Here is a 25,566-nt window from a genome sequence, read left to right as displayed (position 1 = left end):
TTGTCAAAATTGTCATTAATTCATTTTCATTTAACTAGTCTATTACTATTAATTGTTTAATTGTTTGAGCACTGGTGTCCAGTCCAATTCTTAATAATAATCAACGTCCTGACCAAACTTCTGCTGGAACTATTGCTCATTTAACTGATAAAATGATATCAAACAAAAGATTAATTAACAACAATTTTGATTCATAGTTTAAAGGACCAGAGTGTAACAATTAGGATGATCTATTGGATTTTCTTTAGTGTTTTCGTTACATTTGAATGAGCCATTTATATCTACATAGGGAGTGGGTGCTCTCCACGGAGTCCGCCATGTTTCTACAGTAGCCCAGAGTCGATAATGTTACTCGCTCCAGAGTTAACCCTCGTTTATTTCTGCACAAACTGCAACTACCACTGTACATTCACTTGGTATTCTCAGAGCTAAACAAATTTCTCTTCTGCTCCACTCGCTCACTTGTTCGCTCACACACATTCGCCGCCGCCGCTCTCTCTCTCTTGCTTCACCATCACTTCCCACGTACACACACTCTACACATTGGCAACAGCTCTAGATAGGGCAATCACGTTTTCACATTGGCCACCGTAGCAATCCTACACGCTTGGCACACACGGGAGGAGTTGCAATCTGCAAGATGTTACACTTTTAAGTCATTTATCACAAAAAGAGCCAATATATATAACTCCATTTTATTAACATTTTCTAGATCAAATTGTTAACCAAAAGAAAAATAATCAATACAACTAATCACCAATGAAAATAATCTGTTGCAGCTCTAAAACTGACGCATTTTCAAAGGTTTTTCTTATCAGCCTTTGCTCCCAACATGTGTCTCTCGTCTATGTAGAAATTCAAGGACACACATGCCATTTTCTTCATATAGGTGCGGCCTATTCAGCCAGCGTGAAAGGTAACAGCGGAACATGTTGCTGCCGGGTGCTTGGCAGTATGCCGCGTCACACTTGAGTCCCCGCGCTAACTAATGTGCTCTTATTAAGCCATCAATCCCCTTTAGCTAATGTCAGCTGCTTTTCTACGGCTCCATGGTCATACATAAGCAATGAGAGACTGTCCATTATTTCACATTATGGTCCATTGAGTAGATGTCCGATGGTGACGAGAATGTAGATGTAGCGGGCCTTATGTTTCCCCTCATGAGCTTTCCTTGGCAGCTCCCGAACCAGCTGATAGGAGGGACGTTGTTTTAGGTTGCTGGACCACTTAGTCTTGGTTCAATTCTAATTCAAAATCACTGACTTTTCTATTCTGTCAGTGGTGCCAGCCAGCCCTTCCATTCAAGTTGAGTAGCTGTTTTAGAGAACAGCGCTGTATTTATCAGTGGATTACAAAAGCCACACATGATAAATAGAGTTGTGTCAGTGGAAAGATAGCATTAAGACGAGGGTAATACACTTTCTAAATGTATAGCCTGGCCTCACCAAGGGCCAGGTTATTCCAAAGTAATAGAAATGTAGAAGCCTTCGAGTAGACCATTTATCTTTGTTCCATTCACTTATGCATGTGCACGGTATTGATTTAGGAGTGCTGTCTTTGCAGAATTTCTATGCATCCTTTAATGGAACGCTCTTATTCCTTCCTCTCGTCTTTTTTTCCTCGCTATATTTGCCTCGCCGCTTTCAATCACTGCCTGTCGATGTTGCTCTTCTGTTTCCATTCGCACATACTGTAAGAACCTTCTCACCTTTCAGCACTGCAAACACTCACACACACACACATGCACTTCCTCACTCTTACTCTCTTTATTCAATCATCTCTCCAGACTCTTCCGTCTGCTTACTTAGCTTTAAATCCTCCCACACTTTTGCCCAATCTCCACTTTCCATTCTGTTTCCTCTACCTGTCACATCCATTCAATTTTGTTTTTCCAGACTGTAAAGAATACTGCAGACAAGTATTGAGTGTAGGTTCAATTGTCTCTCTGTGTCTGCTTTGTTCTCTCTCCTCTCCAGACTTGGACTTTCGCTACTTCTGGAAGTGGAGCGCGTTCGAGGACTACCTGCTCTTCTGCTTCGGCTTTACCGTGGTGTGCGCAGTCGTCACCATGCTGCTGCTGGACTCTGCCGTTTTCGTGGAGACGCTGGGCTCCCTGGCCGTGATGTTCGAGGCCATGTTGGGCGTCCCGCAGCTTCTGCAAAACTTCCACAACCGCTCCACCAAAGGCATGAGGTACGGCACGCTTCGAGGTCGAGCAGAGCTCTGCAGGAAGCTCATAACTCACTGTACTACTCAAACCGGCACACAGTGGCACACTGCCACAGAACTTTATTAGTGCTCCCTAACACCACATGGAAAGTACTCTCATTAACCTTAATGTGCAGGGAGTGAGAGTAATTTATATTCTCCTGAGCAAAATATGCTAATAAGGTCATTTATAGTCATTAGAACAGTGAGTCAAGGCTTGGATAAACCCAAAGACTGAGTCATAAACAATTATCTAACAGTTATCCATCAGTTTCATTGACAAGGGTAGATGCATTACCGATGTTGAATAGTGACGCCCTCCTTTCAGGCCTCATGTTTAAACTACACTAATGAGAGAAAGAAAAAAGGTGATGATAATACTGTGAAATATCAACTTATTTGCCCTCTAAAATCAGTTAAAAGAATCAACATATTCCCTCCAAGAAATGTTCTCGATGGCATTATTACATGCCACATTTTGAGCTAGAGGTAAACCGATCGTTGGCCGATAGGACGTTTTACAAACTATCATTATCGGTTGAACTGGGCTCTGATAGTGGCCGATGGCTGCACAGCCACCACCAGTCACACATGTACATGGCCTACATCCCCGTTTTGCATGGAGGCAAGGCAGAGGGGGAGGAAAAAAAGTTATCTTTCGAATATATAACGCAACACTATCAGCTGTTTGTCCCAGATTCAAGACAGGCAGACAGGGAGGAAAATAAATAATTAATTTTTACTATAACTTACTGTACCAATTTGTCATTCTCTCTTCCAAATAATCCAGCCACGTAACCATCCATTCATGAAATCAAATCAAACACTTAAGGATCCTCCTTATCCCGGGAATATGCACAAACATTAATGCTTTGTGTGCATTTAACAATGTAACAGGACACGCAACAGAAGTAATCCTGGACAGTCGTACTGTAAACCACAGAACGCCACATCGCCCATTGCAAATAAATAAATAGATCATATTCCACCGATGTAATCCAAGAAATCACACTTCAAGATATTCTCTAACTAATGATTAAATTCAGAGTTACAAAAGCTGGTTTAGTAAAAACGGTGTATGCAAAAGTAGCCGACTAGGCTGCTGCAGAAGTAAAGAAGATATCGGCCGATTAACCAGCTATCGGCTTTTTACCTGCTCCAAACTATTGTTTGCCTTTAAAAAATCCACCATCGGTCAACGTCTATTTTGAGCTAATTCCCGTGGTTAAGTCTGTACCTACGTTCAATTAAAGGTGAACTTGAATGGAAAGAGGCGGTAGAGGGTGAAGGTGGGGGGCAAGCAAAAGGCTTGGCTTGCATTTTGATTGTTAAGATTATGTCAGCGTGTAAAAAGGCCAATGTGTGTGTTGATTAGCCTCTCAGGTAGAGGACTGTGAGATCAATTACGCCCCTAATGGCACAGAACCTCTTGGTAATTATGACCATTATTTCCTCATTATGTCTCTTGTCCGTCATCAGTGCACACACTACGCATACTGTGTGTGTGTGTCTCTGTGTGTGTGTGTGTGTGTGTGTGTGTGTGTGTGTGTGTGTGTGTGTGTGTGTGTGTGTGTGTGTGTCTCTGTGTGTGTGTGCGCGTGTGCGTGCGCGTGTGTGTGTGGTGTAGTTGTATGCTTTGCTTGTCATTCATCTCTGAAAAGAGCCTCTAGAGACGAAGCAACATATTGAACTTTTTCTCTCCAGGACATAGCCCCTGTCATTTTGTTTTCAGTGGATATTCAGGAAGTAAAGACGTCAGACAGTTAACATGCATACCAGGGGGATACGACGATGATCCTAAAATTAGGATTCTGCAGTGACGTCAGATAGAATTATCAACTATCCCTGGAGTTAGGATGGGTTTTGTTTTCCATATCTTGACTCAAAATTCTTTCATACAATGTAAAATGACAAAATATGTGTTTTTAAGGGCTGCAACCAACAATTTTTTTCATTATTGATTAATCGTTGATTTTTTTTTATTAATCAAGTGATCATTTCCTCTATTAAATGTCAGAAAATCATGAAAAATGCAAAATCACAATTTCCCAATGCTCACGATGATGTAATTGAATTGCTTGTTTTGTCCAACTAACAGTCCAAAGCCTATAGTTTACTATCACACAAGGCAAGGCAATTTTATTTAAATAGCATATTTCAGCAACAAGGCAATTCAAAGTGCTTTTACATAAAACATCAAAAGCATCGAGACAAAGTGCAAAAGAAACACACCACAAAAGGATATTCAAGTACAAATAAAAACAGTCATTAAAGAGACAAGATAATAGAAATAAAAAAAAGCTAGAATAGAATAAGACAAGTATAAAATACAAGAATAAAAGTTACAGTGCAGTTGCATAAGACAAAGAGTAGCAGAAAGTTGTCACAATGGAGAAGCTGTGAACTTGGAAATGGTTAGCATTGTTGCCCCAACAAGACTAGCAGTCTACAGCCATGCTAGCAGTGCTTTGAGCTCAACACTAACGTCAGCATGATAACATGCTCACAATGACAATGCTAACCTGCTGATGTTTAGCTGGTGTAATGATTCCCATGTTAATTCTAATGAGCGTGTTAGCATGCCAACATTTGCTAATTAGGACTTAATAGAAAGTAGCTGATGGAAATGTCATTAGTTTTGCAGGTCATAAACCAAAATATCGGGCAAATTATTGCAATTCATCCTGAACTTGACATTAATGTCTGGACAAATGTAGTTGTTGAGATATTTCAGTCTTGACCAAAGTGATGGACAGTCCGACAGACCGACATTGCCGACTTCCCTAGAGCCACGCAGCTAGCATTGCTAATAAAAATGGCTTATATGATATTGAAAATACAGTTTTCTATGAATTAACCACTCATTTCAGCTTTAATGTTTTTATTTTTTGAATGAAATGCATAACATGCTTTACACAGACAATCTGGGTTTGAGGAACACCTGCTGCTGTGATTGACAGCCCAGATTAGTTGCTCAGACTGACATTAACAGGGGTACCTGTTGAGGCTACAGTTTACAGTTTGTCTTTTGCAGATACATTATCTTCTTCTCCTTTTCCAGCTTACTCAACCCTCTGCTATTTTCTCCATTGTTCTGTCCTCATTCACATGTTATATTTTGTTTTGTATTTTAGTTTTTTGTTGATTCCCCAAAGGATCAGAATACCATAGAAATAGTGTACACTTGGGAAAAGAGTATTCATGATTCATGAAGGTGGTGTATATGTTTTTCCCTTGAGAGACAATCTGTTTCACCACAGACAGGTGACAGAGGTGCCATCTACTCAGTGTTCTCCACAGTCTTTGCTGTATATCTAAAATTCTTCTTTAAGACCCGCTCCGTGTTTTCTCTGGATTTACTGTCACTCAGTGTCGTCACAGTAGCTTTTATACTGAAACACAACAGAGGAAAATTCAGTCAAGCCTGCTCATATTGTTTCTCATATCACTCATGCATCCATAAACACAAGAAATAAGATCTGAATATACTTTAGTTTTGAACTCTTCAAGTAATGCAGTATAGGTGATTTACCGTATGAATGGTGTTCTTCCTCTGTAATATGCCCCATTTCACATAAAGTGTCCTCAGGGTGTACATCTGGGTTTGCACTTCCTGTGAGCGCCCATTCAACTCAGAGTGACGCCGAAGATTAAATACACAATAACACTACATTAGGCCTCTGAGATGACTGATGAAGAAGTTAGGAACATCAATTCGCTAAACTCAGATCTATGGAAAAGTCCCGGCATGCTGAGTAATGTGATGATGAACCAGTGTTGTAGCAAGCCACCAAAAACAACACAGTTGTTGGAATCCGCTTCTTCAATATTAAATGATTCTTTCGAGAAAGCACTGTGATTTCAACGTGAATATTTTCGATCCTCGCTATCGATCTCCCCAAGCTAATTGGACGAACGACCCTGCAGGGTTGAAACCAGCCAATTCAGCACTTCTGTCTCCGTGTGCATAACGTGTATTAGATCTTTTGACCCTCATCACGTGTACTTAAGGACTCTCCCATTTGTTCAGTTAAGCTTGAATAAACTGTTTTCCAGATATGACGACTCAGCACATAGTTTGCCCTTCCTCTCATGCCATCCCATGTGAAACAGTTACTTGTTGTTGTTCAGTCAGATTCCCCAGAGTCCTATTACTAAGGTGCGATGGTGAGTCTTATGGATCCATTTCATCAAGGACTGCTCACCTTTTCCAGCTCGCCCAAATGATTACCTTCACTCAGAGAGAGACACACACACACACACACACATACACACAGGCACGTTCAATCGCGCTCAGCGTAATTATGCTGCCTGGACACTTTGCACATGTGCATGTGTGCGCACACATTCACACTCATACCACTTCTCCCGGGAAACGGAGGAAGGGACAGAGTGGTGATGGAAAGATACTATAAAAGAGAGAGAGAGAGAGGCAAGACTGGATGAGGTATAGAAAAAACATCAGTATGTGATAGAGAAGAAATAAAGTATATACAGTATAGGGGAAATGTAGATTGCAGAAATGAGAGAAGTCACATCTGAAAGTGAGCCCCCTTTATTTCTCGCCTCTTCTGTTTACTGCACTTAAAAGGTACTTTCCAGTGGGCAACCTCCGGGTCTGAAAACTGAAGCCAATTAATGCTGGATTATTATTGACAGGTCGCTACCACAGCGTTGTCCGGTCTGGATGTTGTCCGCGTTTTCATCTTAGAACTTTCATCTTAATAAACCTTTAAACTTCGGTTCAAAGAAGATTGCACTTCCAAATATTTGTGTGTGTGTGTGTGGTTTATATTGTATGCAATTACGCTAGTTCATTGTTATTATGGAAAAGAATGTGGTATCGTATCGGAAGGATTATTTGTAGAAATGTGTTTCCAAATGCACTCAAATTTATATGGTGTCTTGCTTTATTTGTTTACTCACAAAAATAAGAATAATGCATTCATAAATGTATTCCCACAGTACAACCACAAGACTAGACACGGCAAAAACACCCCAAGTTTCTCTTCCACCATGTACTGTAGAAACAAAAAGAAAATGTGAGTTCTGAAAACACAATATCCTGTCTTGTCTTGCCCCAAGACAGACAATAATTGAACAGCGAGAGCTATTGCACGGACTAGTGCAATGGCTTTGATCGTGTTAACTTACACCCTCACAAACATTATTATATGTGCTCTGCTTACAAGCTATACTATGTAAGCACGAAAATGCACACCCTCATGCCATGCATACACGCACATATCTCACACGGAGAGACACAAATACAAAATCCCTGAATGTACACTGGTTAAGTAAACATGTACTAATGTCAGTGGGACACACACTCAGCCTCCATTCACATGATGGGTATCGAAGGAAGTACCCATCATCGGTGTCACTTTAAGGGTACTGGTATTATTACTGGCATCATCATTTTTTAACAATACCCAGCCCTAAAACTGTATATTCTTTAATTAAATCGTCTTCCACCCAGTTCTGCCATATCTAGAAGATTGTGCACATGTACCATTATATGCAGCCACTGTCCTCAAACTCACCTTCCAGATGTGCTCCCTTTTGGGACACACAACTCTGGTTCACAGGTCACAAAGTTTCTGGAGGTCATCACAGTGTCTGCATGATATCCTCCAGGGCCAGACTGTAAAGGTTCTGACCCTTTGTCCGAAATGGCCTAGAGTTAAAATGTGAAACCACCATTAGGCTGCCATTGAAGGGACATGGTAATAGGACCACCATTAACGCTTGAAGGGTGTTACCCAGAGCTGAGAGCAAGAAACAAGCAGCTAGCTGTGAAGGTGTGAGTGACACAGAGTGACAGAAAGAGGGAATGGGAGCTGAATGTGCAGCGGGGACAGCTGTTTATGTTTATATTCTATTCTTTTCATGGACTCAATTGAATGTAGGTTTTTTTGACTACTCTTGTCACTTTTATGACAATAAAGAGCAGTAAATTGAATTGAAAGAGAGACAATAGAGGAACTGTCAAAGGAAAGGAAACTGACAGATAAGTGTCCGTGTATTTGTCTGCATAGAGTAGTTTTCAGTCATCAGGACAGACACACTGCCACCGTCAGTGTCCCCTCCGCTGTCACCGAGTGACATTGTGAAAGTTGGCAGCTTTTGGTGGAGAGCTGTGAGAGGAGAACTGGAAAGGAGGCAAAATAAATAAAGTTTAATGAGAGGAAAGAGAAAAACAGGCGGACTCCCCAGGCAGCCGAGCAGAGAGTGCTGAGCAATCACTCACAAAAACACATTGTTGTTTATATAAACAAATCACAACTTTACCATTCAGTTGTAGCTTCCACCTGAGTAATGAGTGCTTTCAAATGCCAAGCAGGTGACAGCATAGCTCAACAACCAAACGCTGTCAGATGAAAACCTCGCATCTCTGTGTGAAGTCAGTGTTTCATGAATAACTAGAAACCGCTTTATTCTTCGACTGAACAGCATGTAGTACTCCAATTTTTTTGAAACAATATGAGGTCATGGAAATAAGCTCGAGGGCTAAATGTGCAAAAAAAAAGTAAATTCATTCAATCATGCAATTATAAACATTCACATCTGGAAGCAGCCCAGGACAACCACAGTCTGATCTGAAGGTCACTGACCAGCTCCACTGGAGCAGTTCAGGTTTAGGGCCTTTGCTCAAGGGCACCTCAGTGATGGGAAAGAGGGAGGGACAGTTGCTTTTATATCCAAAAAATCTGTATTATTTAGGCATGTAGTGCAGACCAGTGTTGTAGCACTTGAGATCGGCCTTCGGTCTCAAACAAAGAGGACTCTGGATTTATTTCAAAACCGGTCAAGACCACAGCTGCAGGGTAAGACTAAATTGTTATATATATTTATATGGCAATTAAAGAGGTGAATGAAGAGGAATCTCGGTGGGTGGTGAGGTGTTTTTATGGGAATGTGGATCTATCTGTGGAGTGCCTCTGGTTTGCATATTACACATTTTATCCAAGTGTATCATGCAGTGTGGGACTTGTACTGGTCTTGGTCACAACCCCTTAAACTCTTGGTCTTGTCTCGGTCTCAATACACTCCGGTCTTGGTCCTGACTTGGTTTCGGTTTATGGCTGGTACAGACTACACAATATCAGCCCGGCTGGAATCGGGAACGATAATGAGTGTCGTGTCGAAAATGTATATCGTTTTATCTCATGTAGTGTGTCATAGATAGACAATCGACGCCGCGTCTGGGATGCCTCACGACGTCCAGACAGAAAGTCTAGCGTGTTTGATTTTTTTTGTCTTCCATGACGTGTTCCGTCCGTTTGACCGGTCAAGCATAGAGTGAAAGACGACCGCCGATGAGTGGTCGGGGACCGACGTGTAGTCATGTCAAGAATTTATGACTCTCAATCACCTAATCTGACATTGTGACCATTGTAACCATCAAAAATACAGTGTAGTCTGAACCAGGCATTAGCTGGTCTTGACTGACACTAGATTATCCCATAAACTTCAGCCCGCTCACATTATAATGTGTAATCATATAGTGAGCCAGCCTGGGTTACAGTGTGACTTGCTCTTTCCTTTTATCTGAAACAATTGAGGAATTCCTTGTGTCTATCCATCAGTACAATTATGTTTCATCACTAATTTAATGGGAAATGTTGCTTCAGTGTTTGAATCCTCCTGTAAATTATGTTTTATCTATCACATATAATGGGAACATTTTGTCATTGTGTTGATCTGAATCACCTGTATGGTTACTACTGGTTTAGAAGATGTAGCCTTGCGTAAACAAAGCTACGATAAATAGGGCATTATTTTGTTGTTATGCTGAAATAGCCATCACCAAATATGCCATCTCATTTTGCTCGGCTCATTTTCTGGCTTGTTTACATTCTCAGCAAAAAGTACCTAAAATATCCCAATTCAAACTCTGTGTCATACTCCTTCTCCTCACCTCCCCTCCGCTCATTTGGTAAAGTAGAATCCATCTCTTTCTGGCAGGTTGGAAACTTTTCGTTGTTTGCCCGTGTGCGATCGATCAACATGCATAATTCATAGTTTGTGGGTTAAGAGCAGCTCGGCTTCTCTCTCGTTGGGCCCTTTGATTTTCGTCTCTCTATCTGCCCCCTCCTCAGGGAGAGCTACAGCCCCGCTGCCAAATCACCTCACACACACCCTCATGTGTGGGCGCACACTTGCATACAAAGATGCGTGGACACACACATCATGTCAATGCACACATGCATAGTTATGCTGAAAAAGAGAAGGAAAAGAGGTGATTGAAGCTCTTTGAAGCTTTAAACATCACCCCATGCTGCTCTAGTGTGTATCTTCCCATGGAGTTGTGTATGTATTATCAAGCAATTACAAGTACTATGTAACCCCCCCCCCCCCCTGGAGAAGTCTCACATACAAATTGTGATTCCCCACTTACAGCTTTAAGCCTGCGCTGGGTTTAATTTATGATCAGTTGCCTACTTATTTCCACAACAGTAGTGGAAAATATGTCCAACGACATACTTTTGGTCACAATATGTTCTCAGAAATAAGAAACTCACTCACAATTATGTGCAGTTGTGCAGAAACAAAATAGCAGTCCGCTCTGTGCCTGCAAGAAACTTTCTTTTTTTCCAGTTGGCTTTTCCTTCATTCATTCTTCCCAATATCCATCCATCCATCCCTTGGGCAGTGGACAAGGTGAAAGGCACCAGAGGAGACTGGGACAAGAAGATAAAGAGACAGTTGACAGGAGTAGAGGCAGGGGGGCAGATTGGTATACAGATAAACCAGCAGAGGGACGGGGTTAGGGTGGTGAGGACGGTGTGCAATATGCAAGTGATGCAGGTGACAGAGTGAGACTAATTGAGTACTGGTACTAATGAAGTGTACCTGTTGCAATAAATCAACCAGCTGCAGAAACAGAGATCCTGTTAGGCATCTTATCCCTATTGTTGCAAGTGTTGCAGTATATGGTCACACCAATATATTAAATGGAACCTGCTGGTTGTCTTGTGCACCATTTTATACAGGCATCCATTTCACTCCAGATTGAGGTATTTGGTTACTTTAGAAATCTTGGGAACTTTACTACAAAGTGAAGCTCTATGGGTGTGACCAATGCTTACCTGCAAAGGATATTGTGCAACTTCTAATTATTCTAGCTATTGATTGATTTATTTTGTGGAGGGATTAATCAATTAATTGTTGAGTCTGTAAATGACAAATGCCCAAAAGCGATGTCTTTAAATTATGTATTTTCTTGTTTGACTCGCAGTCTCAAGACTGAAGTTTTGAAATTACAATGAAATAAATTGAACAAAAGCAGCACAACTGTAACCTCTTGGTATGGTTCTGTGGCATTTTTGCACCAACAAGTAATTGATCATTAAAATTGTCATGTATTCTTTTTGTTTTTGTTTTTCTTAATATTCACCACTTTTAATGATTGGACCAAACTGTCCATTAAGTCGAGAAAGTTGAATGTTTCCCTTACATACAGTATGTTACAATAGAGCAAAGGTCAGCAATTTGTCCAAGGGCCAGAATTTTTCCAAGCAGACATTGTGGGGGCCGGACTTTCAAATAAGAAAAGATTACATTTATTTAGGCCTAATTAGCCTATCATTGTTAAATATTTTCACTTCATTACAGAATGAATGTTCTTTTTATTAGCCTACATCAGTGTGACATCCATAGTGATAACTAGATACTTGCAGACCTCTGCCAATGAGGCAGTTCACTGAGGAGTAAAATCTGTAATTACAGAAACATAATTGCAGAATGCAGTCCTCGTTTATTCAGGGCAGGCACAGCAAACTGACTAAAATGCACATGTGAAGGCACACTTTAGCGCGGCTCAAGCACTTTGACCGTATCCTTTAATTTGGTATTGTCTACGATTGAGTGTGATTGCATATTCTGTATGTAGCGATAAACACTCTTATAGCATTAGTTATTGCTTTGGCATGGTCTGAATCTGCAGTGGGAGGCTGCCTGAACGCTTGGATCACAGGTCACACACTCACCATCCAGTCTGTTTTTGTTTCGTTCCGCTAATCGACACATTCAGGTGATGCCGTCATGAATTAAATGTTGGAAGTGTTTCCACAGATATACCTGACTTCAGTTGAAGAATGTCGGCATACAGTTTGACACAAATCATTGTCAGTTGAGCTCGACTAACCCGGCTAATCAGGCCAAGCTGACTAGCATGCTATAGCTGATAGACTGGTTCGCTGCCAAAACTTTCCGGGTAAAACTCATTGATATTCTGTGGGCCGGATGGGAAGCTTCGGTGGGCCGATTGGCAGTTGCCAATCACTGGAATAGAGTTTTGGACAGTTCTACAGCACATGATTTACTGTATGTCCAGAACCAAAAATTGGTGCCAATACATAATCTAGTGTCTTTTTTTATGTAGGGAAACAATTATTAAAGGTTTGAAGGATGGGGTGTTGGATTTGTGCTCAGCATGTTCTTTCTCACTGAAGACTGTAGTTTGCGTCATGCCTCTACCAAAAATTAAAGTCTCTTGAATTGGACAATTCCCAACATTGGCATCTGGTGGATCAGGTAGATAGAAAAACAAGTCCTCTGCTACAATATACTGTAACACAGTGATTCTCAAAGTGCATATCTACAGATGGGGACCATTTGTGCCAATAAAACAAGCATATTGTATGTATATTGTACTTATATGACTTCCAACCCAGGTTAGCTGTGGGCCAATAGAAACTCTGATATGATTGTGACACACAGCAATAAGTTCATTATTTCAATAAGCACCTACTGAAAGTCAGCTTTATGCTGCTAAGTTTAAATGTCTGGATTCATTAGAATCAAAACAAGTTTTATTTGTACATACATACAAGGAATTTATTAGGACTATGCCAGTCATGCTACTGTTCATTTTCTGAAAGCTTTTAAGATCAATTACTTGAAATGTAGGCTATAAATGCTGTCAAGTTGAGCCCAAATGTAATTTGAATAAAATCACCCTCTGTTTAAAAGGTATATAAGTGGTATTAACATTCAATAACAATAATATATACAATATGATATAATGCAAATTTCCCCACTAATAAAGGATTATCTCATCTTATCTTAACATGATTCAAATCTAAATGTGTTTCTGTTTATCACTATGAAACATGCCTGAAGTATTTAGCTTAAAACCTTTTAGAATACAAGTAGTTCCAGTAGCATCTAAGAGTACAAATGGTTGTAAGCATAATGCTGAATCTGTGTTACGATAAGAGTCTGTAACTCACAGCAAGTCAAATTGATTTTCACAGTTGTAAAGGAATTAAGCAATGCTTTATTTTTGGATGAGCTTTATAGTTATTTTGGACCTGCTATAAGATGGTGTTTTCGCAAATTGACATTTACAGATGCATCAGGCAACTTTGCTCATATTTGGGCCATGAAATCACTAAATTGCACACACCACGCTCATGTCCTTTTAATTCTCTCTCTCCCCCTCTCCCCTGTCTCTGTCGCACTTTCTAAATGTCACTCAGCCCTGTTTCCTGTAGTAGTGTTCCACTTGTCCACTCCAGCCGCTTAGAGGAGCTAATAGCTGGCCTGACAGCGCTCGTTCAATACACAGCACAATTACTGCCTGGCCCACATACGGCACAGCCATCACACCATGCAATCAGACCCCTCTCTCTCTCTCGCTTCCGCCATCGCTCTCCCCTGTCCTGTCACTCCCGACCTATCAGGGTGGCTTCGTTTCTCACCCCTCTTTAGATTTATCATCCCCCTCTGCCCGGATACATTGTCATCCATCTCTCATCATTTTCCTTTTACCTCGGCCACATCCTCCCTCATCCATCTCCTAGCTCCCTTCTTTTTCTTTCCATCCCTGACGTACGCTGTTCACCATTTCACCCTCTCCTCTCTCATCTCTTGCCACTTGCTCAGATGAAGGTGTCAGGTCAGTACTAATCAATGAGAGACTTGTCCAGGCCGAGCTGAAATGAGTCAGCGCGAGTGCATGTGTGTGCGCCAGTGTTTGTTTGTGTGTGTGTGTGTGCATGCTTTGGTGAGAACGTGGAACAAATGAGCAATTTCATGGTTTTGCATTTTCTGTTTCTCTGCATTTCAGTGTGTCTTTGTGAATTAAAGTTAAAGCAAACTGGCACACATGCTCATTGATGCATGCTTGTGAGAGACCGAGGTCGTCAGTCAGTCAATATTCTCAATCAATACCAGAATAATTCCTTCTCCCTGTGGACACTCAAAGCCTCGCTCCAGACCAAGTTCAATTGTTTGCTCTGTGTGTCTTTCATCGGCTGTCAACTGAGCCACAAGCCCCACGATTAACAGTATCTCAGCCAGATGGAGCTACATGAGACTAGCATGACAAACAGAGACTGTAAAATGTGAGTGTGTGTGTACTGTAAATGTGTGTGTCCCTGCCAGAGATGAACGACCTCAAACTGGCATTTTGTCTCCATTCTGCTGCACCGCTGCAGAGGCTGCTTTTGTGCAGATGACCCGCCCTCCTTAATTACATTGTTAATGACTCATCCTCGTTAATGATGTTTGCCGTCTCCTGAGCAAAGAAATTAGCCAAGGGGGGAGCGGAGAATTCGTGAGGGTGAGTGAGGGCGAAGGAGGGGAGGGAAGGTTAGGCAGAGGAAGACAGAGGATAACTAATAAATGAAGGTTGGAGGGCTGTAGAGAGGGACAGAGAAGACAATGCTATAAAAATAAGTGTAAATAGTGTGAATTCAAAGGTGTGCTTTTTATGGTAGAAAAAAAATTGACTCCACACTGAATTAAATATCTCCCCTAATATTTGTATTCTCTTTTTCTGCTCCTTCTTCCTCTTCTTTATGAGTATTCACTGATATGCAGCTCTAACCAGCTTTGGGTGCATGTGCACACAATCGAATTCTTCTTCTACTACTGAGATTTATATGATTATATAGTGCAAATTAACCGCAAATATGAAAATATGTTTAATAGGACATTCTGTTACTGCATACACTCAACTTATGTCACAAGATTTGTTTTGTTAAGAAAGTCAAAAATTGACAAACCAGTATCAGTGCCGTCACTCTTTCAGGAAATCAAACTTTCTTACTAAAAGCACAAGTTTGACATCATGTAGCAAAAGACATTATTTCCATTGGGGATTTCCAATGTGCTCTGCACTGATTTTTAACTAAAGGCCCAGAAACACCAAACTAAAATCAAAGAACTAGCAGCTACTAAGACCGACCATTACGCCGCCTCACGTTTCCTGTGTTTTGGCCAAAAAGCTGCACTCAAACACACCGCAAAGACTACAGCAAAAGGCCAACTACCACGTACATTCTACGTATGCGTGAGAGGAAATAACTCTCCAGACCAGTAGTCGGCAGTAGTCTGTATTCAACATTCAAAAAGGGAAACCTGAAGTCCGAGACGGTGGATATACAAGCCGTTATAATTTAAATAAAGCAGCGTTTGCCGACCATTTTCACACCGCTCTCACTCCCCACGTAGGTTCATTCCAGATGGCCATGTCGTTGTGAAAACATCCGTGTATTGGAATGATAAGATGGAAATGAAAAATGAGAAGAGCATTCAGTGTGCGACCTCTTGACTTTACTCATTGGCTTGCTTTCCTCACATCCGTTTCTCTTCTCGTGCACTGATTCGTTTAAGCCGAACAACCAATCAAAGTGGTTTCTCTCAGCGACAGGCGCCGCCGCCGATTCAACATGCTGAATCGGCCAAAAAGCCTCCGACAAGGGCAGACTAGAGCCGACGGTGCGAGTCACGTCGCAAAAACTAGGCTCACCAACAGCCCCAAACTGGACGGTTTGGTGTGTCAGGACCTTAAAAGTTCAACTAAATTGAACTACTTCTTCTTCTTGCATTTTACAAAGTGAGCAAATATTTGTTAAGCCTTACCTTTATTCACACATTTTCCATCTATGGGGAGGAATGTAAGATGCTTTACTCACATTACCACAACATTTTCCATGTTAAAACAGTAGCTTGAATTTTAAATTAAAAATGACACTATTCTTTTTATTCCACTATTTTGAATGTAATATACCTCTTCACGAGTTGTTTTTTGGAGGATTTGTTCCAACCAGCCAACTAACTGTGCTGTAAATGCAACTTTATTATTTGACTTTATCATGGTTCGCAGTAGAAGCTGATAAAAGCCACTAACTTCATTCCCTTTTATAGAGAAGAGAGGAGCGCCGTAAAAGCAGTGACAGAGGCAATAAAAGTAAAGATGACAGTTGAGCGGGACGACGGACAAAAGAAGAAAGTGGCGCGGTGAAAGAAAAAGATGAGGAGAGAGATGAAACGAGAAATCTGAAGTTCAGCGAAGGGTACTCTCGGAGGAACAAAAAAACTTCAGTGGAACAAAAAGCAAGTATTTCCCCTGAGGGATACCGGCAGCTTAGAGAGAGAGAGAGGTAAAAGCACGACGATTTTAAATTCTTTAACGCACTTATTTTTGGAGCAGTTCAATCAAACCCCGGAGTGTTTACCCCGGAGGTTTAAATTGTTAGGGGAGCAGAACACATCAGTGAGACTCAGATCTGCTCTAAACAAGCGCTCCTTGGTCAGCCTTTGGGAGAGGTGGAAATAGCCTGATTCTTGCCTGAGGTGGTTAAATTGGAGGTGGGAGGACCAAAGAGGGAAAAAGCAGAGAGCTGTGTGTTGACAGAAGCAGATTGGCTTTTTTTAATCTCACAACTGGGGTAGATCTGTCCAAGTTTTGGATTGACATAAATCAATCAACAAATCTTTGCTGTAGAAAGGTGAGAGTAAATAATCAAACAAAGTGAAACAGCAGCACAAGTAGAGAGAGAGTCACAAAGACGGTCAAACTGACTCAGTCATGTCTTTCATCATGTATTTTATACAGCAAAGTTACTTGGAATTTTGTGTACAAATAACCACTTTAGATGAAAATAACATAGTGAAAGGATAACATTTAGAATTTTTGATGGTTTTCCTTGACTTCGGGACAGTTGGAATTATTTTTCAGGATGGTGGTGAAAAAAGTTAGTCTGGAGCCTTGTATACCAGCTGCTAAAACAAACCAAAAAATAGCCGATACCGACCATTTTTTGCCCTCAACCGCAAAACGTTATGGCCATTTTTGCGCTCCAACATCACTAGCATAATATCTTTTGTGAATCAGACGCTGAGACGGGGCAGATAGCGGTTGCAAATGATGTGCATTTCATGGTGCCATCAGCGGTGTGAATCCGCCCTTCAGTGTTGTTTTCGTCCCGCATATAAAGTGGGGGATCCAGCTGTCGTTAGCTGTAATCTCATCACTCTTTATGTTATCTCGTTGAATCACAGCATGGACAGAGTCACAGAATAATGTATGGAGGTAAATGTCAATCCCGCAGCTGGTTAACTGCCTATGTGTCCATTGGAATTTAAGAGCGTATTACAAAGTTGTTTTAGTGCCCGCCCACACAGATATTGGACCAATCAAGTTACCACTACGACGTCGTCAGTCTGAACCAAAAAAAATTAAATTAAATAAAATATGTTTTTATTTTGACAAAAACAAGTAAAACAAGTGCATAGATGAAAAACAACAACCATGGGCAAAACATTATATTGATTTTTGCTTGACTTCCCAGCACAGATCTGTCCGTTTTGTGACAGTTAATGACTCAATTTATGGGTGTAATCATTGCATATGATAGTGTCCAGATGTGCAGCTTGACCGTCCCATGTATTGTAACAGCTGTGAGTTCAACCTCCATCATTTCATATCCTGTACCTCTCCAGCACAGCCTGTGTTTTTGCAGCCTATGCGCCCGTCTGGGTTGTTAATCGCATTTCGGTACCACATGCAGTGTCTAGATTTAATTCATTCCCAGATATGTTGAATAATCATGTCCTCGGTTCCGTGCCAGGGCAGGATCGTTCGCCGCAAATGTTTCGGTTCCTCGTGGGGGCCTGGAGGGAGCCCAGGGACAGCTAGGAGTTTGACATGACTGTGCAAGGAGAGCTCAAGGATAGTACAGGACAAATGTCCCCACAGTCATTAGTCAGCCTCTACCCCCATACGCACTCATCTTCCATATCTATCTCACAGAGGTCTCCTGCCTCTCTTTCTCTCTGGCGGCCTCGCTGTCTTCACCCTGTCTCTCTCACTGCATTCTAGATAAATGCTGTCCTCTGCAGGCTCTCTGTCTCCGGCTCTCTCCTCGACCCTTTCTGACCCTTACAGTATGTCTCATTGATGATTGATGGTCCTACTCCGTCTTCAGGCCCAGTCAGCCCTTGTAAAAAGAATAAACTCATATTACATTCAGCCCTATGGGATTTCACTGTCCAGAGAGCAAGGGTAAGGGAGGGAGCAGAGAGGAGGTGGAGTAGGAGTGAGGGCAGAGACTGTGAAGGGTAGAGTTAAAGAAACATGACGGTGAATGAGTCGAGTCGAGGGGTGGGGGGGACAGCACAAGTGAGGAATAATAGCACAGGGGAAAAAAGGATGCTGAAGGATGAAGACAAGATAGAAAATGATGAGTGGAGGAGTGCAAGTTTCAGAGGATTCCTTCAGGGTATTGTGTTGGCATCAGGCTGCTGGCTTGGCAGATGTGTAGTGTCTTCTTCAAGGTCTTTCCTCTCAGCCTCTATATCTCTCAGACAGGCAATCTTGGTGTGTCTTTCTCCTTCCTTCACTTGCTCCATCGTGGTGTGATCAATTGGTGGTTTCGGCCAAACTTCATCCTGTTCGTTGATGTTTTTACTGCATCCCTGCTGTTTCTTATACAGCAGGAACTAAATAAAGCTGCTCTCAAAAATCTTTTCTTTTACTGCACTTGTTTTAACTTTGTTTTTTTTGTGAAATTCCTCCAACCTGTAAAAGAAAAAAATTAAAGGAATGGTTGAACATTTTGAGAAATTAGCTTTTTGCCTAGAGTTAGATGAGAAGATTGATACCACATGTCGATGTATTATAAGTATGTAGCTGAAGCCAGCAGGTTTTTTAGCTTAACTTAGCATAAAGACTGGTAACAGCCTGCCTTTGTCAAGTGGTAATAAAATCCACCTGCCAGCACCTCTAAAGCTCACTAACAAGTTTTATCGTCTTTGTTTAATCCGCACTAAAACCAAAGTGACACGTTGTAATTTTATGGGGGGTTATAAGCTGTACTATTTTTGGCTGGTACTAGTGACCTCATGGAGTCTCAGCTGGTTGCAGTAAACAGCAGAATTTTTGTTTCTACAGTTTTTGGGGGTTTTGTGCGGGTTAAATAAACAGGATATAGTGTGTAAATAAGTGAGCTTTAGAGTTGCTGGTAGGCGTAGTTTGCTACCTTTGTACTAGAAATCTAATTAAAAAAAAAAATTCTAACCGATAGCCAATTCTCATTAACCGATTATTAAAAATTAACTGACAAGATTAGTGTGTTGCATGCAGCGTAGCTGTGGTTGTAGTGCCTTACAACGCACCCAGCTGCAACGATAAGCCGATGCACAAACAGGTTTAATCCATTATTTATCGCCAGCTGCAGTGTATGTGCAAAACAGACAACTGAGTCCCCAGATCACCCGACTGTGAGAGTTAGCAGCCATGATGCTGTTAATATTAAGACACATGCAGCTGCTTTCCTAGTAAAAGTCTCCACCTCATTATTTAGTTTAGCTGTGAGGTTGTCAGCTGTGTGTCAGCCTGGCGTACTCTGTCAGTCCGGCGTTTGTCAGCGCAGCCTTATGTTAGCGAGCATTCAGAGGGCCGGGTGTGTGTGGCGGCGGCGGCGAGTGTGGGGTTGTCGATAGCGTTGTAGCTGAGAATATAGCAGTGCAGTGTGTGTACAGTTTATTTGTCGCTGACTAATGCTACAACTCCTCAAGACCCAAGCCAAGCTCCTGTATCTTGCAACACCGACTCAGACTCACTTAAGGTGGGCTGTTAAAGTGGACCAGCTATTCTCCTTTAAGTGACAAGCTGCTCCTCTGAGTTTAGCTCAGCTTTTTTATTTCATTTTTAATATATCTTTTAAGCATTTAACTGATAGCATTAATTGGACAAAATTCTTAATGTCGGTTCACAGTTAAAAGTTAACTTTGGATAGAGCCGGGCCAGCTGTTTTCCCGTTTCCAGTCTTTATGCTAAGCATATTTCCCAAATGTTGAACTATTCCTTTAAGAGAAAACTCCTTAATTCTCTCTGTCTTCACACCTTCACCGTGTCTCTCTGTCTCCATTTCTCCAGTGTGAAGATGGTGCTGCTGTGGACGGCCGGCGACGTCTTCAAGACCACCTACTTTGTGATGAACGAAAGCCCGACTCAGTTCTGGGTTTGCGGTTCAGTCCAGATCATGATCGATGTGGCCATCCTGCTGCAGGTCCTTTTATACAACCAAGACATGCGGGTCAAGCTAGGTTGAACACAACTGTTGCCTTGGGCAATGAGTCTGATCATTTAAGGCTTTTTAATAAAATCAGCTGCTATGTTGATGGAATTATCATGGGAGACACTTAGCATCAAGAACACAGAGAAAACCAAAGTTTTTTTTAAATCTTTTTTTACTGTTCAGCCTTGATTCAAACTATTCTGTCATTTGGGTATCATGCAGACCCAAACAATTTCACGTGCAATTAAGCAAACCGCTTCAGCCTTGATCAAACTACTTAGCATTTTCAGTTAAGCACTAATAACCACACCTTTGCATTTTTTGTTAAGATAAGGCAGTATTTTGGTGCATTTTTAGCATGTTTATTTATTTGTTTCTCTGTTACATTACCTGGAACCTGAATTGTTGTGGACATGGAAACTGCAAGAGGGAAACATTACTCACATTGGCAGCTCATAACAGCACATCTGTGCTGCTGTACTGGCAGCTGTAGCAACCAGTCCTGCACCGGTAGCCCTGCACTGAAATTTACTGCCTGACTGATGAGTCTCCCACTTCACACTCCACACCTCACTGCACTGTTCTCATGTTGCATAGTGTGTGTGTGTTTGTGTGTCGTATGCTTGCTGGTGTGTCTTGTGCAGCCAAAATTGATTTTTGCTGTTGGCATCCACGCCAAGCCAAGGCCACAGAACTTACATCAAGTAATGGTAACTGCATAGGACATCAATCTGTGTGTTATGACTTTATGGTTTAATTGACAAGCAACGCAGGTCTTCCACAAAGTATGTGAAAAATATTGAAAAAATGTGGCCATGCTGCAATGCTTTGCACTGTACCTCAGTCTCAACATCTTTTGTAGACACCAAAGAACACATCAGATTTTAAATCAAAATACATGTACAACGTGATGTAACAGTATAACTGAACATTTGCGGCATTATCATTTCTATCACATACGTCTTCGTCCCATTAGCTGCTGATTCTGTGATATCTTTTTGTTCTTTCAAAAAGCACTCTTGTTCTTTGAGACAGTGAAACAGTGAAAGAATGACTCATAAGCACTGTGGATAAGTAGCGGTTAAATCAACATGATCAGCAGGAATGTTACAGTACATCTTACCTTGATATTTTATTGAACACATTTAGTGTTAACACCCGACTCCTGACTCCTAGGCAAGAAATACATTATTTAAAAAGGAAATGTAACCAAGTGAGAATTTACCTTTAGGGACTGTATGAAAGTTATTGGTGTGGAGTGGGGGGGAAATCTTGTTTCACTTTTTGAAAAAGCAAGACCCTCCCTATCATTATTAATACTTTCTTTGAACCAAACCTTTTGAATAAAACAACTGCATCCTCCCCCCAATATCTCAATGTAATATTGAACAACATTGAGCTGGTACAACTTGTTTAAAAGTGCTCTATACGACATCCAGAGCATTAAATATTGCAGCAAACAACTATTTGCTATGTCATTTTTATAAAATATACTAAAATATATATAAATCCAGGGTGAAAAAAATAAATAAAAGACCCCCAGGAAGTCAAACTATCCTCCCTTTAGTTAAAAGAAAACATACCCTTTTCAATCCCCCTTTTCTGACCCTGCCTTACCCCCAAATCACTTTATACAGTCCCTTTGATTTGAATATTTAGTTTCCCTTTCATGGCGAGTTTAGTAATTCCTAAGGGGTGATGTTTGAAGTGTCTTCATTCACCCAGAAATGCCCCATTAAACAGAGGACAGTTTATGTAATGCATGCCATTACAGAAACACTGAAATCTCCGTCCATTCCAGCCATCCAAAATGCACAAATTTTTTATTCAGAAGTTCTTTTTATAATCGAAACACTAATTTAAAAGTATATCCTCTCAAGGCGAGCTGTGGTTCTTTCAACTATTTCTCAATAGGTTCCTACTGAAACTATCAATGCAGGATGAAAGAAATCAGTACCAGCAGCTGATCTGTAGTCAGTGCAGGTTTCTCCCCTCGGCATGATTTAATTAAATAGTAAAACTACTAAACCTGCTTATTAAGTCTTTTGGTCACCTTTTTTTTACTTAGCAGTCAATCTATACCTGTCTGTTTTTAGTTTCTCCTCAGTAAACATCCTGTTTAAATTACACACTGCAGTGGTTATGTTTGTATCATGCAGAAAACCTCCTCCAGTAGCTGCCAGTATGCCTCAGCAACATTTGTAAAGGTTGCAGAATTGCATCTCGGTGTATTTCAGTATTATCCTCAGGGTCAGCATGTAGAAAATATATACATGAAAGAGAATTTTAATACATTTATGAGTTAGTTTTTCATAATCTGACAATGCATAAGATCCTTCTAAACACAACAGTGACTGAGTATCATGTCTCGTGTTACCTCTGCTTTGATATGACATCAATCATTGTATTCCCACAATAGTTTGGCATTTTGGGAATTGCGCTTTTTGGGTTTTCTTGCAGAATGTTGGATCAGAACATTGACACCACTCACATCTGTACAATGTACACTGGTTTCCAATCATTATGCTAAGCTAATTGACTGCTGGCTGTTGCTACATATTTTACCGTACAGAACTGAGAGTAGTATTGATCTTCTTATCTAACTTTCAGCAAGAAACTATTGCTTTAATGTTAATAATTTCATCTAAAGTTTTATTATCAATCATTATAAAGCATTATAAGGTCACAAGCCATAGTTGAATCTAACAAAATCTAAAAGGAGAAGCACTCCCTTCTGTGTTTGTATATGTGTATCAATTTATCTCATCTTTATGTGTACATATGAAAACAACAAACCTTACTCATAGGGGATGTTGGAATATCTTGGGATTATGCCTTTGTCTATGCGTCTATAAGTGCTTTTCCACTCGTGCTGTAATACATGTCAGATATTTTTGGGATAGGTCAAAATGACATTTATAGAAGCGTCCAAGTTGCTGATCAACTTTTCTGATGTCCAGCTAATCCCGCAAGCTTTCAGCTGCATTGTTCTGTGACCTTCCATTGTGTAATTTACTCCATGTGGGTATACATGCATTCTTCAATTCCAGATATCTTGCATTATATCCGTAAGCTGCCATATTGGAAGCTGTATGTGTCTTATCTCCAACACCCAGCGTACCACGGCTGTATTGAAATTGCATTATTTCTGTATTCTATATGCTCTTATCACAAGATATGTATCTATCTTTATATTGTCTGTCTCAGTAGAGGCGCTCAGAAAGGCTCCCTCACAGGATTTAGTTTAACATTTGGGCTTCCTTAGCCTTCTCTTCTCAAGGGCAATAGGACAGATGAGCACACACACTGCCTGGTTGGGATAATGCCTCCACCAGATTCACATTATGGTAAATGTGCATGTTGGCTTACCACTGCAACACAGATAAGAAATAGGTGGTTTGTCATTTCTGAGGAGGTTACTTCTACCAGATGCAAGATATACAGTATATATATATATTTAACAATTTATTATCAGTCACTACAAAAAAACAGAGCCCATAAAAGAATTTGTGTGAATTTTAGTTACTGATTTAATGCGATGTATGTGTTTACAGGATCGATGAAACCAAAAGTACAACCAAAAAGTAATTGTTGTCTTGTACCATACCAATTAAAGGTGCTCTATACAATATTCAGTGCATTAATATAGCATCAAACAACTATTGTCTATGTAAAGATATAGAGAAGTAATGTCTACAAGAGCAGAGAAGGAAGTCACTCTCCCTCTGTGTGTGTTGTAATCAGAGCTTCTCTGTACTTTGTTTACAGAACCGGGCAGGCCGTGCGTGCCTTTTAGTGCATGTTAGTGTATGTGTGGTGCCCCACTGGCTAGCCCGCGGTCGTCGCGCTGCAATGCTCTCATACGGCGGTTACAGCTGATAACACCGTCCCAACTGACGCCGTCGTTGCGGAAGCATAGCGTCCACCCTCCGATTCCCCCCAGGTAAACACCGTTAGCCCTTTTAGCACCGTGAGCTACTAGCCGCCGGCTCAGCCGTCGCCATGTTGAGAGCCATGCGGAGGCAATAGATATGCTCAAATTTCGTATCGAGCACCTTTAAATGGTGGATGGTTGCCATAAAATGTAAAGGTCTGTGTAAGTATACTGTACATTAGTGATATCACATCTGGAAATTGTATGTATGCGAAATATTTATCATGATATTTTCTCAAATATAAACTATTTATACATCAGCATGTGGTCTTGTGTTGTTACTGGCACTGTGTTTTGAAAAGAATGAATGCCTCGGAGCATGATACAAAAACTCTGATCTGATCTGAGCCCGGCAGGCTGCTGGCTGCTGCTGTAACTTACAGCTGGATTTAGACAGGATTTCTACCTAAAAGTCTGAACTGAAACCTCACATGAACCCTTTGAGTTTGATCCAGATCAACCAGGCATATCAGACCTGAATCAAAAGCATGAGAAATATCTGCTTTTTTTTTTTTTACACCTGTTTATAAATTGTTTGTATACAACAATTCCCACTGCAGCAACCGTACAGAGTTGTGATGAGGTTGTGTGTGTGCGTGCGTGCGTGCGTGTGTCTGCTGTCCTGAGGAAACCTTGAATTTGAAAGGATTGAGAGTGTACCTGTGCACCAAATAAATCATGAAATAAGATAGAGGCTGAGTCGGACTTTGCCTGCTGCTGCCCACACAGCGGGGAAGTTGATGAGTGGGGGTTTGATTAACCCTCCTGTTACCTTCAAATTTACTAACATCTTTTATCCTTGGGGTCAATTTGACCCCAGCAATTTAAACCTCCAGAAAATGATTATAATTAAAATTGGTACCCAAGTTTATGTATCAGGTACTTTATGTTTGTTTGTTGACTACCTAAATAGCCCTTTAAATAAAATCAATATCTTCACGGGAACCATATTTTGCCGCCCCCAAAGCGTGGGGAAATATCAAAGTTCGCGCGAGAATGATGTTTCCCTCCCCCATGTCGTGTGAACTATCAATGGTTCTTGCACTACTACAGTTATGGTTATGTTAGGTTAGGGCCCTAAAGCTTTTTGAAGATTATAAAGTTGCA

At 41.0% G+C, this 25,566-nt stretch overlaps 1 protein-coding gene across 4 annotated transcripts in view; it reads left to right on the top strand.

Moving 5' to 3' along the window:
• LOC141765705 (solute carrier family 66 member 2) overlaps positions 1-24,719 on the top strand; it is a 62,184-nt gene extending 37,465 nt beyond the window's left edge. For all 4 annotated transcript variants that reach the window (XM_074631897.1, XM_074631900.1, XM_074631899.1 and 1 more), the window contains 2 exons: positions 1,977-2,193; positions 20,384-24,719. In XM_074631897.1, the coding sequence (XP_074487998.1) occupies positions 1,977-2,193; positions 20,384-20,558 (392 nt within the window). In that variant the 3' untranslated portion in view covers positions 20,559-24,719. The remainder of the gene's footprint in view (positions 1-1,976; positions 2,194-20,383) is intronic.
• The last annotated feature ends 847 nt before the right edge of the window (positions 24,720-25,566 follow it).

Source organism: Sebastes fasciatus, chromosome 4 (assembly GCF_043250625.1).
Source record: "Sebastes fasciatus isolate fSebFas1 chromosome 4, fSebFas1.pri, whole genome shotgun sequence".
Classification (NCBI taxonomy): domain Eukaryota; kingdom Metazoa; phylum Chordata; class Actinopteri; order Perciformes; family Sebastidae; genus Sebastes; species Sebastes fasciatus.
This window is presented reverse-complemented; position numbering and strand designations above follow the sequence as displayed.